This window comes from Brassica napus, chromosome C8 (assembly GCF_020379485.1).
Source record: "Brassica napus cultivar Da-Ae chromosome C8, Da-Ae, whole genome shotgun sequence".
Taxonomy (NCBI): Eukaryota; Viridiplantae; Streptophyta; class Magnoliopsida; order Brassicales; family Brassicaceae; genus Brassica; species Brassica napus.
Window position 1 is genome coordinate 12,401,035 of NC_063451.1, and position 17,777 is coordinate 12,418,811.

At 37.5% G+C, this 17,777-nt stretch overlaps 1 protein-coding gene across 1 annotated transcript; it reads right to left on the reverse strand.

Moving 5' to 3' along the window:
* Positions 1-328: 328 nt before the first annotated feature.
* On the reverse strand, positions 329-1,820 carry LOC106416246 (protein GrpE). The gene is made up of 3 exons (XM_013857099.3): positions 1,558-1,820; positions 1,011-1,484; positions 329-718 (listed from the first exon to the last, which is right to left on the reverse strand). Exons 1-3 carry the CDS (start codon positions 1,795-1,797, stop codon positions 536-538), a joined length of 897 nt encoding a protein of 298 aa, XP_013712553.1. The 5' UTR covers positions 1,798-1,820; the 3' UTR covers positions 329-535.
* Between the last annotated feature and the right edge of the window lie 15,957 nt (positions 1,821-17,777).

Consider the following 17,777-nt stretch of genomic DNA (forward strand, 5'->3'; position numbering starts at 1 on the left):
GTACAATTTTTACAAAAGTACAACAGATTTTAGGGCATTCACAATAGAGGCATCGTTTATCAAGATCCTTATCCCCAATCGTAATCAGGCTCTAATTTTATAAATTGAATCCTGAAGAGCAAATGTACCTTAGCTTTTTGAACTTGCTTTTCAGAAACTATGAATTGTAGAAGCTTCCATGATTCCAAAAGGAACAAGCAAAAAGAGATTCTATTAACGTTGATAACACTTCGGTGGCGGGATGTGGGCAATTAGTGTAGAGTGATAAATCAGGTCGAGCAAAATCTTGGATCCATGTTGTAGGAGACATTTTGACTGAAAAATCAGGTCGAGTAAAAATATTTGTACCAACGTATTTGTTAAAGACCAAAACAGACGACATGAACCTGAAGCTTCTGATCAAATCCATGAGTAAAACCAACTCTAAGCAGCAAACGAACTACCTAATCAGAAATAGATGTGTTTGTTTTACCACTGAAAAGGAAAGAAATAGACTTAAACATGAGATACATAGAACCATTGACCAAACATCAGCTCAAGCAGAAGGTGTAGTCTCGTCAGCAGGTGAAACAGTCTTCTTCTTGATAGGTCCTAGAGAGACTTTAACCTTCGCTGGTCTCAGAACCCGATCTCCTAAAAGAAAACCCCGGGTAAGCTCCTCGGTTATCATCCCTACCTTAACCGCCTCAGATTCTTCACGCGAAATAGCCTCGTGCAACTGCAACAATAGAGAATATTGCCAAGTCACACAAAGCAACAAACATTAATCACTGGTACACAATAATACAAATTTGTGTTAATATAAAGCGTTCCAATACGTGTAGCAAAGACATCCATTGACTCTGTGACCAATTTGTCAAATAGTCTCTCTACTTCCACAACAACTCATGTGAGCTAATCAAGCTCCTGAAACAGCCTTCTTCACTATTTACATTATAATCACTACATAAAAGAAGATAGTTTCAAATTTTGTTCATTTTGCAGCAGAAAAACTGGAGCATTTTACTTACCAAAGGATCAAATGGCTTGCCCACAGTTGGAATGGCTTTAACACGAAGGTGTCTCAACACTTCAACGAATTGCCTGTAAATTCCCTGATAACTTGTATCGATCTTCTTCTCCGTTTCTGTATCGGGTTTAATCTGTTGCCTAGCGCTCTCAAAACTATCAATGAGTGGCAAGAGACTCTTCATGATTTGCACTTTTGCGTTCGACTCCGTGCTAAGCCGATCCTTGTCAAGCTTTTTCCTTGTATTGTCAAAATCAGCCTGCAACCTGATTTTCGTGTCCTTCTCTGAAGCTACCTTCATTGATAATGATAAAACCTTGTGGTCGAATCTATTCTTTTCCTTCTCGATTTCGCAAAAAAACATTTCTATTTCTGTAAGGGAGAGTTGGTCTCCATTGAAGAGAGCTTGTTTATAAGCTTTAATCAGGGTTTTTACATCTGGTGGGTGCTTTGAATTCGTTTCTTCACCATTAGTCTGCAAATCAAAGATTTATTCAAAATCTGGAGGGGAATCTTAGACCCGAGGAGAGGAAGAATATACAACTTACTGGTGAAGCTTGGTGGGCAGAGAGAGATGATACGTGACTTCTCTGACTGTTGACGGTTATCGGAGATATATATATGAATTGAACCCCTCGGTTTAGTTTTGAAAAGAATGGAGATGAAGACGGTCTGCAATGGAGATGAAGGTTTCTTAAGGGAATGATTCTCGATTTTCCTGATGAATATGGAGACGGATAGAGCAATGAAGAGGAGAAGGAGAAGAAATGAGTTATGGAAATCGCCATAGTCGGACTTGATTTGGTACTAATTTACTACGCTGTCTTGGTTATATAATACAAAAGGGCTTTTTTATCAACCATTATATTTAATTAATTGAAGCCCAATGGTTTTTTACAAAATATACAAATAAATAGTCCACAGCCCAACACTGCTTAAATTAAAAACATAAACATTACGCGGTAAAATGTGTAAGCATACAATTTGCTTCAACACGTGGCATCTTCATTTTGCCCAGCACAACATCAACATGTGTGTTTTCACCGTCATTGACTGTTCGGATACCCAAACCATTGTCTGTCAAGGTTCTCAGCCGCTTCCAACAAAAGTCAGGCATGTGATCTATGGAGCCATATTCGAAATAAAATTACTCAAACTAATATATAGTTTTAGGAAACATGGGGCATTTTACAAGTCGCCACGTCATCAAAAAGCATGAAGCATTTTTAGACGCGTGTCGCTTCGTGAAACCAATTGTAAATTATGTGTAATCGGTTATTTTATTATCTCTTTTTGAACTGGGCTTTATTACAATTTTGTATTAAGGCCAATCCCTCGAAATTTTTTATGAGAAGTCCACATAATTCCTCTTACGCTTGCCCACATAACATCAGTTCCGTCAAGTGCGCCGACCCTTTTCTTCATGTGAATGCGTCTCCGTTCCACTTCCACTTCACATTGATTTCTCTGAGAAACGTATGTAATTATGGATTACAATCGACGATGTCCACACATCAAAGCTCCTTAATTTCACTTCAAGCTCACTATGGAGCATATATATATATAGACACAGCTCATGGCTGATCATTTTCCGTTAGTACGTTATCATTAATCCCAAAAAAGCTCAGAGTATATTGCGAGGATGGCGAATCAGCAGTTGCATTCATCCAAAGTCCGATCACAAGGCTGATCGTTGTATCAGACTGGTTGTAGTAGCACATAATTTTAAAAACGAAGAGAGGCGATGGGTGTTGATATGGTTTTCAAAATGGAAAAGTTTGTACGTTATTAGTTTGTTTCATTTAAAGATTTTTGCACCTGCGAAAAAACTAAACGCTTCCTAATTACGTCGTTTTATTTCAGTCAAGCATGATTCAGGGGTCTATCATCATCCACGGACTCAGCATGTTTGTTGCTACTAGGAGGAACCAAAGCTTCAGATTCGTTGATGACCTTGTGTCTATTCGATTCACTGATAAACAAAATTGAATGAGCTAGGAGAGGACAGTAAGTTAATCACGATGGAACAGTTTCAATTTCGAAATTGCTATCAGCTGATGATGTTGTCTAACACAGACACCAAGTTTCCAGGTGTGTTTCATTTATCAGTTCTCAAACTCCTTCACTCGAAGCTTTCAGTATCTTTGTTTTATTTGCTCCGCTTTTACTCGACGATGTCCACTCATCAAAGCTCCTTAATTTCACTTCAAGCTCACTATGGAGCATATATATATAGACATGGCTCATGGCTGATCATTTTCCGTTCGTACGGTATCATTAATCCCAAAAAAGCTCAGAGTTTATTGCGAGGATGGCGAATCAGCAGTTGCATTCATCGAAAGTCCGAACACAAGGCTGATCGTTGTAGCAGACTGGTTGTAGTAGCACATAATTTTAAAAACGAAGAGAGACGATGGGTGTTGATATGGTTTTCAAAAATGGAAAAGTTTGTACGTTATTAGTTTGTTTCATTTAAACACTTTTACACCTGCGAAAAAACTAAACGCTTCCTAATTACGTCGTTTTATTTCAGTCCAGCATTATTCAGGGGTCTATCATCATCCACGGACTCAGCATGTTTGTTGCTACTAGGAGGAACCAAAGCTTCAGATTCGTTGATGCCCATGTGTCTATTCAATTCACTGATAAATAAAATTGAATGAGCTAGGAGAGGACAGTAAGTTAATCACGATGGAACAGTTTCAATTTCGAAATTGCTATCAGCTGATGATGTTGTCTAACACGGACACCAAGTTGCCAGGTGTGTTTCATTTATCAGTTCTCAAACTCCTTCACTCGAAGCTTTCAGTATCTTTGTCTTATTTACTCAGCTCTTAATGTTTTATGAATGTTGTTGCTAAAGTTATGGATATTACTACTGCTTACAATGAAGAAACACGGAACAATCACGTACTATGGAAATCTACCCAATCACAGGTCATGCACAGCCCATTTATCCTTCTAATGTTGGTAATCTCTTTAAGAAATTATGTTGGTGTTAATTGATATGAGTTTGCACTCCTCTCTTCCCCAGCGCCGGCTTTGAGATTCGGGGGCCTAAAACAAAATTGAAATGGAGGCCTAACAGTTGAGAAAAAATAATGAAATTATGTATTTATAACATAGAAAAAAAATATTTTGGGTGATGCTTTAACATAGAAAAAAGAAGTTTTTATAAACTTCTTTTAGCAAAAAAAAAAAGGGTGTACGAACCTAGAAAACAAAAGAAAAGTTAGGCAAAGAATTTTTAGTTTATGGGTTTTTTATTTCATTTAGTTTGTGGGGGTAATTGTATTAATATTTTACTAGGTGGCTGGCACGCATCTTGTGTGGGGTAAAGAAATATCCAAAATATGAAAAGAGATTAATAGTGTTTAATTTAGAATTTTCAATTTTATATTATCACTATATTAAATGTACTTATATATTTGTTGTGTATGTGGTAATTCTATATTTTGGGTGACATGTTATATTTTCTGTCTTTGTTAAAAAAACGGGAGAAAACGAAAGGCCCTTTCTTGCTCTTTCCGAACAACTCCACTTCTCCTCATCAACTAATTAATTGGAGCTTTTAGCAAAAAAAAAAATAAAAAAACTAATCAATGAGAGTTTTCCCTTGTTATGACATATTTTAAAATATAGGATAAAAATTTGAAATATAATCCCTAACAAATACAAATAAAAATGCATAATTCATGATACGCAAAGAAAATTGAATAGGAACCTGCAGAAAATGATTGAATAAGTAATGATACATGATAAAATAGTTAAAATATTTATTTATTAATAAATTCCAGTGAGTAGAAAACAAAATAAAAATATTTAAATACCATTATAAAAATATTCTGAAAACCAGTTTATAGTTGAAATTCAATGTCTTTGTCTGTGTTGTGTATCAGTTAGCGTAAGAAGCAAATAACATTAACAATTTATTTATTTAAAATTTTATTGAATAAAAAAAATATTAAATTTACGTACCGTTGACTACTAATTATTTTGAAAAATTTTTGTAAACAACAGACATTGTTTTTGTATACGGCTTGCCTAGTATATCGGTTATTAGAATTTTTAATCCAGATCTCGACTTTAATCTACAAAGTGAAACATATAACTAAATATACATAAGACTGATAGCAAACGGAATTAAGTCATGTTACATACATGTTTAAGTTAATAAAAATATATACATGTATAAACAAAATTCAATCTTGTTACATACATATCAAAGAGATTACTGCATAAACAAAATTTAAGTTAATAAACAATATATACATGTTTCGTTGCAAATATGTTTGATAAAGTACATAAACTTACTTCTGGTCACGTAACTTAATAGTGAGCTTTATGTTATCTTTTCTTTTTATCATTTTGTTTCCAAGAGTCCCAAAGTTTACTATTTGATCAATAAGATCTAGATAACAATGAAGAGAAGTCAAACATGAATATAATATGCTTGAAAGAATAGATAAACATTACAATCGGAAGTTCGAAGCTATTTCTTCAAAAAAGGTTAAAAGCTAACTTCGTACATTAGATCTACTAAAACTGATTTTTTTCTTTCAAATCTATGGAAATTAGTATTGCACACTTAATATGAAAATTAGTATTGCATGCTTAATGGAATATAAATTGATTTACCAACCAAGTATTTACATCAAGCTTTTCAGAAAGAATATCATTATAATTTGAAAAATAATTTCTGGAAATTCGAATTGAAAATCATTAGCGTTGGCAAGAGATGTTGTTTGAAAGAATCTGATTTTGAAACAATGTGTGCTTTGTCCGATAATCTCCAACAAGAAGATTCACTTTGAATAGTTGTATGACCTTTGCATCACCCTCAGCTAGGTCCTCCTCGTACTTTCTGATGAGATTTGATTCAACTGAAGCATGAATTCTTGTCCTTCAATTGAACATTTAAAAGTTTATATGTGTTAGTCGAAAAATGATATACCAGGAAATAGGTAGCTGAATTAGTAGCTATGAAAAACATTACAATTAAATATATTTTAAGAAAGAAAAAAAGCGTGTCAAATAAAATGACACTATTAATAAAACAAACGAAAGTTAGTAATAACCATTACTTATCTTTCTATCAACGAAAATCATTTCAATAATGTTTTCAGTTTCTTTGCTAAAGTTCATTCATAAGCAAATGATCATCACTTCAATACACCATGTATCTTTACGCGATTTTATGTCTTTGGCAAAATAAAAATGTGTGTTTGAGAGTTAACCATTGCCATTGGCTTTGATAAAAAGATTTATCGAGGAGAAGTATTTTGTACAGTTTTCAACATTATGACCAGCGCACATTTACTCAAACCAATGGGAGAGTTATTAGCAGAATATGTATATGCTTTATACGTTAACTTGGAAAGATTTTTTATAATAAATCATAAAACAATTTAGAAAAATATATTAAAACTATATTTTCATAAAGTGGTATGTAATAATTATCATACTAGGTGATGACACGCGCTTTGCGCAGAGTGAGATAGGTGGCTAAATTTAATATTCTATATTATTGTAAAGTGTTAGTATAGGAATGTTAAATTTGTAATTTGGTCCGGTTTTTGTTCAGTTTTTGAAGTGTGGAGTAAAAAAAATTAAATCGGTTTATATTGCTTTGTATTACCATTCAATCGTATTAAAAAAATATAGTTCTTGAATACGATAACATCAGTTGGTTTTGTATGGATGTATGGTTGTTCGGTATGAACTGCATGAATGGTTGAGTGAGAAATTGATGATAATCTTCCAACTGCCGTGTGAATAAATAACGAAACAAAAACAGTTTCAGTTTTAGTAAGATGAAAAATATGGAACAATCACACTAAAGTCGATTATAACCATCTCAATCTTCATGCCACCAGCAACAGAATATTACTTCCACAAATGAATAATTTTCAACCTAATCTTTCACATTGACTTGAATGGTGTCCGGCATAGAACTTATGGCAGCCATTGGCAATTCTTCAAAAATGTATCTAAGGTTTTGGGGTTTCTGATGCTTTATAGCTTTTAGTGGTCCTTATTTTCGTAAGCTTGAGAATATACGATATTTATTAGAAAGATATAGATATATACGCATTAATTCTTATTCTCAAATTGTAGGTCAACGATTTTTTTCCGTGTTTCAGAATACGGTTAACCAACATGTTAACTAATCAATTACGATAAATTGGATCGGATTTTGCAGTTTTTTCTTCTGCAGTACCTCGACGTGACATGAGCGTGAAAAGGGTTCAAGAATCTGTTTTCTTTTTATAAGGGCTCAAAGGACGTGATATAGGAGTAACCCATTACCTTCTGGGTGGAATTGCCACAACATAGGCGTGTAATATAAGTCTTTCCTTTTTTTTTTTTTTTTTTTTTCCATCGAACGGCCATTCTATTACTCAAGCTTGAGGTGGTCTGGGTAACCAGACCGGAATAGAACAACCAATGAAAAGTAACTCCCTATGGAAGGATCTAGCATTCTTAGCTAAAAAGTCTGAAAATTGATTTCTCGCTCGTGGAACATGAGGGATGCTAAACTCCGGGAAGCATATCCGTAGCGTCTCTATCCTCTCCAATTCCGTCGCAAAGCTAGGCCACGCATGAGGATCATCTAACATTGCGATCAGCTCCTTACAATCCGTCCCAAAGCGCTGGCATGTTGAGTGCTGTAGCATATTCTCCATTGCCCACCGTAGCGCTTCTACTTCCGAATGCAAGGCTGATTCACGTCGAGGAAGATTCTTCATCCCCATGAGCTGAGTATTTCCCGTATTGTCCATCCAAACCCATCCAAGTCCACTGAAGTTGGCAGATGTTGTCCAAGATCCATCCAGCAAGCAAATATTACCCAAGCTTATGACTTGAGGGTTCTCTATATTAGTCTCTTGTACCATAGGTTGTGCCACATCGTTCGCAGCAAACCAGGCCTGACATTCACTCTCTGCATAGCGGACTAACTCCAAAAGATCTCTATCTATCCCCTTGAATAGTTTATCATTCCTAGCTTTCCAGATATACCAAATTATCCAGGGAAAAGGATCTCTGTCTTGTTCAGGCTCAATAATAGAGTTTTTTCTCCAGAATAGGTAGTCCATATTGGCGTAGACACTTGGTAGTGGAAATACCTCAGGGCTTGTTGGGGTTGTCGATAAGGTCCAAGCTTGTAGCGCTGGCGGGCATTCAAAGATAGCATGTGTGACTGATTCATCCAAATCTCCGCATCTTGGGCAGTAGTTATCACATCGCATATTACGTCTTGCTAAATTCCTTGTTACTGCAACATGCCCAGTCAATAACTGCCAAATAAGATGACATATTTTCGTAGGCGCTTTTAACTTCCAAGCAAAAGCTTGAAGCTTGATAATACTCGGTTCCAATATCTCCTGTGCTTCCGCCGTCTTCAATAAATTCTGGGCCACCCAATATCCAGATTTAACCGAGTATTGGCCATTCCTTGTGTAGCTCCAGCAAAAAGTATCGCGCCGGTGAGATGAACTGATGGCCAAACTCCTTATAAGCGGTATGTCCTCGGGATTTACATAATTCTCCAATAATCCAACATCCCAATCCTTACCTATCTGATCAATGAGATCGCTTACTCTCATGTTAGGATGCATTACTGGTGCCACAGGGACAGCCGGCCTCGCTGGGATCGTTGGGATCCACGGATCCTCCCACACCTTTACTTCATAACCTGAGTGTATCTTCTGTCTGATTCCCAGCAATAACAACTTCCATGCAGCAGAAATGCTAGTCCACACATAAGATGGGCAGCTAGCCGAGTTTACTCTCAGCGGCGAGGTTAATTTGTAGTATCTCCCCTTCAACACCCGATCGACCAATGAGTCTGGGAATTGAACCAACCTCCATAGTTGTTTTGCCAACAATGCCAGATTGAACTCATGGATCATACGAAACCCAATCCCTCCTTCCTCCCTTGGTAGGCAAACTTTTTCCCATTTCGCCCAGTGAATTCCTCTCTTTGGTGGATTTGAACTCCACCAGAACCGTGCGATGGCACTAGCTAGGTTTTCACATATCTCTAAAGGGAGCAGGAAAGTAGACATGACATAAGTCGGAAGAGCTAGCAGAATAGATTTTATCAGAACTTCCTTCCATCCTTTTGAAAGCCACCTACCCGTCCATCCATTTACCATGTGCATTAACTTGTCCTTGAGGAATGCAAACAATTTGCACTTGGATCCACTTATATCTTCCGGGATACCTAAGTAGGTTCCCATCCCTCCTTCGTTTTGTATACCCATTGCATCTTTGATCTCTTGCCTGGTATTTGCATTAATCCGCTTACCAAAGAGTAAGGACGACTTCTCGAAGTTGATACATTGGCCAGAAGCTTTACCATATTTCCTGACTACTTTCATTACTTCTTCACATTCACGGGGCTCCGCCTTACAGAAGAAAAGGCTATCATCAGCAAAGAGAAGGTGAGATACCGAGGGGCACGCGCGTGTGACACGCATCCCTGTTATCTTCCCTTGATTCTCTGCATGATTAAGAAGGCTAGCGAGCGCTTCCGTGCATAGAATAAAAATGAAAGGAGACAAAGGATCTCCTTGTCTTAAGCCTCTACCAGGAACGATATTTCCTCTTGGTTGACCATTCATAAGCACCTTATATTTTACCGACGTAATGCATCGCATTATCCAGGTTATCCACGTCTCTGAGAATCCCATTTTGCGCATGACGGCTTCAATGAATGACCACTCCATTCTGTCATATGCTTTGCTCATGTCCGTCTTAATAGCCATCCTTTTACTGCGACCACTTGGTTTAGTCCTCAGCGCGTGAAACATTTCTTGGGCAATCATAATATTGTCTGAAATCTGTCTTCCAGCAACAAAGGCTGACTGGGTCTCTGAAATCAAGCCTGGTAGCACTTTCTTTAATCTCTGGCATAAGACCTTCGAAATTATTTTATAGCTTACATTACACAAGCTTATTGGTCGGAATTGAGCCATATCATTAGGCTTGGCTGTCTTCGGGATGAGACATATATTTGTATCATTTAATCCATTTACTACCGTTCCCTTGATAAGGAAGTTATTAACCATAAGAGTTAAATCATCCTTTACAATATCCCAGAATTTCTGATAGAATAGCGCAGTCATCCCATCTGGTCCTGGAGCCTTCTCTGGATGCATAGCAAAAAGAGCCAATTTGACCTCCCATTCCGTTACCGGAGATGTAAGGTTTTCATTCATTGCCCCAGTGATTGTCGTAGGAACTTGAGCTAACGCCTCTTCAATGTCCTCAGGGTTAGACGATTCAAAGATCTGTCTAAAATAACTAGTAGCAATGGCTACTAAACCCTCTTCATCCTCAACTATATTTCCATTCACATCTTGGAGCTGCGTAATTTTATTCCTGGCTCTTCTCTGTTTTGTTAGTGCATGAAAAAACTTTGTATTTCTATCCCCCTCTCTTAGCCAGAACACTCGACTCTTCTGTTTCCAGAACATTTCTTCTGCTTTAAGAGCATTAGAGAGGTCCTTCAATGCTGAGGCAATTTCTTCAGTGGTAGCATTGTCATCCGCATACATGCCCTCCACTTTCTCTTTCAATTCCTCCACCAGTCTCGCAGAGTTGACATTATGCTGCCTCCTCCATTCCCCCAAAGCTTTTCGACAGCTAGAGATATGTTCCATAATAGTCGCTTCTGGAGGTAAATCAGGAGATTTCCATCCCTCCAGGATGACCTGCCTTAGCTCCTCGTTGTCTAGCCATCTTTTATCAAACTTAAATTTTTTTGATCTCCTCATTGGTTTTACGAGTATATCTGCGAGAATCGGACGATGATCCGATCCCCACAATCTCATATACTTGACACTCGAGTGAGGAAACTTCTCATGCCAATCTGCATTTCCTACTGCCATGTCAAAGCGACATCTAACGGTCATTCCACCTGCTCTTTTACCTACCCATGAAAGCATGTCTCCCGTGAAAGGGAACTCTAGCATTCCACAATCACTAAGCATCTGCTTAAAAGGCAGGAAAGAACTATCAGCCCGTTGTCTTCCTCCTACTTTTTCATCATGACCCGTAATTTCATTGAAATCCCCTATCATAAACCAAGGTCCAGATCTTGTTGTTGAGAAACGTGTAAGACGTTCCCAAACTTGATCACGTCTTTCTAATACAGGATCCCCATAAAAAAATGTCATATAGACTTTTATTCCATCAATGACTGCCTCAATGTCAATCATACGGTTATTCGAAAATAAAACATTAACTTGAAATTCATCTATAAAAAATAAAGCTAAACCTCCGCTGAGACCAAGTGGCTCAATAGTAAACAAATGATCAAACCCTAAGTCGGCCTGAATGTTTTGCAACATCAGCCTCCTGTTCTTTGTTTCAGAAAGGAACACAAGTCCTGGGCGATGCTTCTGACACATCTCCGTAAGGCGTCGAACTGTGAGGTCGTTCCCAATCCCCCGACAGTTCCAACTGATTATCTTCATTGATGGCGTCGCGATGAGTATTTGGAACTCATCAAACCATCATGTTTTGACGCCTTCTCTTTGTCATCACGATGACGTCGTGGCTTTTCACCACCCTCAGCTACATGTGAGACTGTGGCCGTTGATCGTTTGCTTGGAGATCCCCTACGAAGGATCACGAACTTCCTGTTAATGCCCAAAGGGGCACTACGTTTCGCACCAAGCTTCTTAGTCCGTGATGGCCTCGAGCTGCTACGCCGTCCCAAGACCTGAAGAGACCTCAGTTGAGGTTGTCTATCCTCCAACTCCATAAGATCTAAACCTAGCAGGTCCTCGCCATCATCTCCATCAGCCATCAGTGCACCATCAGACTGTTCCATTATCTCCATATCACTCAGCGCCCCAATGATAAGGTCATCGGCATGACTCGGCTCGCCATTAGGGGAGAACGCGAGAGCTCTAGCCTCACCCCTATCACGTAAAGTAACGTTTTCCTCCATAGGATGATCTGCACGCACCGGAGTCATAATGGTGCTTGCTAACTTTCTATTGCTTGTTTTTTCACCACTCCTCATATCAGCCAAATCAACTATGGAACGTGATTTGTGCTCAGGAGATTGTTCATAAGGAACTATCTCACCGGACGTTGCTCCTCGAATCATTGCATCCTCATCAACAGCAGACTGACCCCTTCCCACTTCATGCGTCTTCGGTTTCACTTTCCATGCCTTCTCGTTTGGACGCACATAGGGACCAGGATTATCCTGTGCCCTACTATACCTGTTCCTCCTTAAATGATCGTCTCTGCTACGGATAATCCTATCCGAGTGACGACCCCGACTGCTGTCGTTCTCCCAGTAGCGAGGCCCCTGTCCTCGCGTACTCTTATCATCATACCTTACCGGCTTAGACATATAATATCGTGAAGATTGCAGCTCCCGGGTCTGCAGTGACGACTGCTGGGAGGGTCTAGCATTTACCAGAGCATCACGACTCCAGTTTTGACGAGGCATATCTTGAGCCCGCTGTACTCGGGAAAAAAAGTCAGGCCTTTCCACATGTTGTAACCGTGATCTAACATCCATTGAGGGGCAATATCCTTTCTCATGAGATAGCAAACCACAGATTGTACAGTGTTTGAAAAGCTTGTCGTACTTTATTTCAATCGTAACCTCATCTCCCTCATATTCCACTTTCCTAGAAAACTTCAGTGGACGGCGTGAATCAACCTCTATGAGCATGCGCCCCTCTGTGAGCTCCAGAGTATCGACATGACCGAGTCTACCACCTATGTTTCTTAGGTTCGTGTCAGTCCAAAGATGAAGAGGGAATCCAATGAGCTGAACCCAAAAAGGAATAATCCATGGGTAATCATCATGCACTATGGGTTCCCAACGCACCAGTACAAACATACAGAAGTCGTAATGGAATGGGCCTCTTCTCAGAACAGACTTTAGATCCTCCTCAGACATGAAGTTTAATAAAAACTTCCCATTCCCAAGATCATTGGCAGTGATTCTCTCAGACAAACCCCACTGCGAAGGCATTGTTTGCAACAGCTTCTCTACATTCTGTTTCTTTGGATTAAGGACCTTGCCAATAAGAGACAATCCAAATTCCTTGATTACAAAAGAATCATCGCGATCCACCAGCTTTATAGGTTCATCATCATCCTCATAGAGGATCCCTTTGCCCTTGATATCCGCTTGATGAGCAGATCGGAAACGGTTGAAAGACCCCATACAAAGATATGGAATCACCCAGGACTGTAAATAACAGTACAAACCCACGAATGTAATCGAGACAGGCCAATGAACCGTGTTATCTGAGATGGATCGTAGATTCCCCAAACCGTTGGTTAAGAACGTGTTGACGTAGAAACCACGAGTGAAAGAGAAACGATTTGCCGTGAGAACTATGGTGATTGTTGGAGAAGAAACAGATTTGAAACCTGAAACGTCCACGTGAAGCAACGATGGCTGATGTCTACTTCGAGGGGCGTAGAGATCAGATGGAGATCGAAAATCCAATGAGAAATCCGATCTAAAAAGCTGCCTCCATGATCAAACCATGATCGCCATGATCACCTTGAGCGCCGCTAGATAAGTCTTTCCTTATTATATGTCTATAATAGTATTTTACATATTTTAAGGCCTAACTTTTTAAAATCATATATTATTATTTTATTAGATCTAGCTAAGCAAACAGAATCAATAATGATCGACAATATTTCTATATATGTAAAAAATAATTGCTTGGTAACTACTCTAATATTTATTGCTCATAGATCAGATTTGAAGCACACAATATAAAACAATATTATAACGTGCATATGCACCAATTTCCCATCGGTAAAGTTTTGGAAAGATTTTTTTTTCAATAAGTGTAAGACACATCTTGTCTTTATTATACGTTCATTATACGTATAATGGTTAGAAATATGTTCATGTTACATGCATGGAAAAAAAAGAAGTAAAACGTAACATACAAAACATATACGATATACAATAACGTAACAGGCTAAACATATACGTTATAACTAATTTTAGCACAATCTTATAACTAACTTATACTATATATAGTTGATTATTAAGATATCCAAGAAGTCGTGTCATCCACTTCGCTGTCTCCACTTCCTTCAATGCTATCTTTTGGTCGACCGCGAGCTCGCTCCAGATTGGTTGAGAGCAGCGATCATGTTCTCGCTGCACTTTGCACTTTGTTGCCATGCCTCAGCTTCCATTGTTATCTGTTCGATACGCACCTCCAGTTCCTTGTTCTTTCGGTTTATCATCTCGGTTTTTTTTCTCGCGGAGTTTCTGAACAACTCTTTCCTCCATGAGGGATAATGCCTACTATTGACTCATCTCGATCTTCTCAAGGATCGCATGGCGTAGTCAGGGCCGGCTTAACATTGTTATGGGTCCTAGGAAAAAATAATTTTTTTTTACCTTCTAAAATTTATATTCAGATAATGTTTAACATATTTTTAAAATTTAATCAGTAATATTTTGTATATTTTGTGATGAAAATAAAACTATATGCATATCAAATATTTTTGGGCTTTTTTCAATTTTATTTATAATTTTTATAGAAAAATATAGACTTTTTTAAAAAATTGGACTCCTTAGCTATTAATATACGGGGAACACGGACTTGGGCCCGGGGCGGTCGCACCGCTTGTCCCTCCTCCTCAGCCGGCCCTGGGCGTAGTTAGTCTCGCTGTTAAAGAGAAGACAAATGAATACATCCAAGAAGCTAACACAATAGATTAATCATCGCAAGATAACTGTGATGAATCAACAACTTCGAACAATTCACGCCAAATATCACATCACATCACATGTATACTTCCATCCCTAGAAACTTAGAATATTGACAAAAAGGACAATAGCTAAGCTTCCTCTCACACTCCTTACACAAACACATGCTTACATGGCAACAACAACATACACTCCTCTCTAACTCCACAAAACTGCACATCATCGTCGTCGTTGTACTGTTTCTCTCATTGAACCAAGAAGCCGTGTCATCCACTTCAATGTTATCTCTTGGTCGACCATGAGTTCGCTTGAATTGTAGTTGAGAGCACTGATCATGTACTCTGCACGTTGCATGTTGTTGACATGCCTCATCTTCGATTGTTATATGTTCGATATGTATCTCAAGTTCCTTGTTCTTTTTGTTTATCATCTTGAGTTCCTCGTTTCTCGCAGAGTTTCTGAGCAACTCTTTCCTCCATCATGGATAGTGTCTTCTATTGACTCATCAGGATCTCTCGAGGATCGCATGGCGTAGTTAGTGTCTCTGTTAAAGAGAAGATAAATCAATACATCCAAGAAGCTAACACAATTGATGAATCATTCAAGGATAACGTTCATTACACAAAAAATCATTTTATTAGGCAACTTCGAAACGTGTTTATAAATTAGGAAACTTTGGTGTGAGAAGCTCTGTGCAAGCGACACATCAGCATTTTAAAATTCAAATGAATGTGAGGTTGCCACGTCACACTATTAATGTGAACGCATTTATGTCAAATGCTTCTCTTTTAATATATAAATGATCAACCCGCGTAAGTAATTGATATCAAAATAAGGTAAGTTAGCAATTAACAAATTAACTAATAAGGAAAATAAATAATATTTACATTTAATGCAATATCATCTATATAGACGATATACTAAAGAACGATAATAATTACCAACTAGATTTTGATCCGCGCGCCTGCGTGGATGTATTTAAAAAAAAAATGATGCTATTTTTTTATGTCACTATTTAGGGTTGGGCAAAAAACTCGAATTCAAAGAATCGAACCGATCCCAGTCCGAATAAGTAGTATCAAATCCGAACCGAAATTGATTAAATATCCGAATTATTCAAAATTTTTGTATTTGAAGAACTCAAACCTAATCCGATCTGAACCGAAGTATTTTGGGTATCCAAAATAGATTTATATACTTATATATATTAAATATTTTTTGATTTAATATATATAAAAACATCCATAATATATATGATACTTTTAAGTTCGTTTAAACACTTGAAAATTTGTACAAATAATCAAACTTAAATATCTAAAATATACTCAAAACTCCAAAAATACTTAAATAATTATTAATTCTCCATCCAAATATTTAAACCAACCAATTTAAATTTGTTATCGAAATCCGAACCGAATCGTCAAAAATCTGAACCGAACACGAAATCCTAAACAGACTTGAAAACGAACTCGAACATCCACCCCTAATCATTATTATATATCATATATGTGTCATCATAGGTTACAAAAATATGTGTTATCATATAATTTATCGTATTTTATACGTACTATCAAATAAATTTTCTTATAATTAATAATATTTTATACGTACAATCATATAAATAATCACATATATTATATTTTTAAATTTCAATGTGAAATATAAAAACCATAATTTAAGTTGGTGTTTGAAATTGAGCTTTGTATTGTATTTTTCTTATATATATTGAAAATGTTTTACAATGGTTATTGAAAAATATGTTAGTAAAAATCAAATTTTGAATATATGTATATTTTTGAATGAATTTTTGATATAAATTAATTTTTAAATTATTATTTTGATTTGAATATGTATATTAAGTAACATAAACCCATTACTTTTTAATATAATGTAACGGACTTCTAATTCTTTTAATAGTGTAAGCCCATTACTTTTTTTAATAGTATAAGCCCATTACTTTTTTTTCCTAACTTACTGCTATACATGTTTCCAAACAGCCATATTTTTTCTTAACTGCTATCTATGTTGCCAAACAAAAGCTTAAAGTACTTCTACTTTGATTTTTTTTTTTGTCATCGACTTTTACAGATTCATACTGACTCTGTAAACCAAACTGGGTGATCTGCATCCATGTGAACGACGAAAGACGACTGCTTCCTAACACTGTGTGCTAGTCTATCCGCCTTTGGATTTTGTGTTCGTGGTACATAGATAATCTCTGATCCGGTGAAACTCTCTTTCAGGGTCTTGACATCTTCCAAATAATTTGCAAAAGCTGGTCATTCTTCTGGTTCCGAAACCATCTTCACCAATTGAGAACAATCCGTAGCAAACGTAACCTGAGATTGACGCAAATTCCTCATGCATACCATTGCCCAGAGTAGCGCTTCCATCTCCACATGAAGGGGAGAGAGACTAGCCCTAGCATTCCTCGCCCCCAACAATCTATCAAATCCTTCTAAAGTGCTATACCAACTTTGTCTTGAAAAGGTATCACCCTCTTTCCATGAGCCATCCGCAAAACACCATCTTCCTGGAATTGACGGCAGGATCGTAGCAACTATTGGTGGTATACTCCTCTGCTCATTCAATATATGTGTCTCAGCCCACAATATTGATTTTTTCTGCCAATTTAAGCGTATCCAAAGGATCAATATCCAGATTACTGAAAACTTTATTATTCCTAGCATTCCAGATATACCATAGTATCCATGCAAACTGATGATCTTCCATATGTGGAACAACTCTCCAGAACAGATGATCGATGTTTGTGAAGAGAGCACTTGTCGGAAAGATAGCTGGATTTGATGGTATCTTCGAAAGAGCCCAAACCTGGATTGCTGGAGGACATTCAAAGAACAAATGGTTTATGGATTCCTCCTGGGCTCCACATCTTCCACAACAAATATCCCCTTGTATTCCCCTTGCATGTAAATTCTTCTTCACCGCTATACATTCTGCCACTAATTGTCATAGGAAATGTTTTAACTTTGGTGGGCAACGTATTTTACAGCAGTAAGCCTTAAGGACATCTACTGTGGG

What these genes read in the sequence shown, in the direction of transcription:
- LOC106416246 (XM_013857099.3), bottom strand. Translation starts at nt 1,797, where the DNA reads ATGGCGATTTCCATAACTCATTTCTTCTCCTTCTCCTCTTCATTGCTC. An exon ending in CTGCCCACCAAGCTTCACCA is followed by an intron (nt 1,485 to 1,557) that starts GTAAGTTGTATA and finishes TTTGATTTGCAG; the next exon opens with ACTAATGGTGAAGAAACGAA. An exon ending in GCAAGCCATTTGATCCTTTG is followed by an intron (nt 719 to 1,010) that starts GTAAGTAAAATG and finishes CTATTGTTGCAG; the next exon opens with TTGCACGAGGCTATTTCGCG.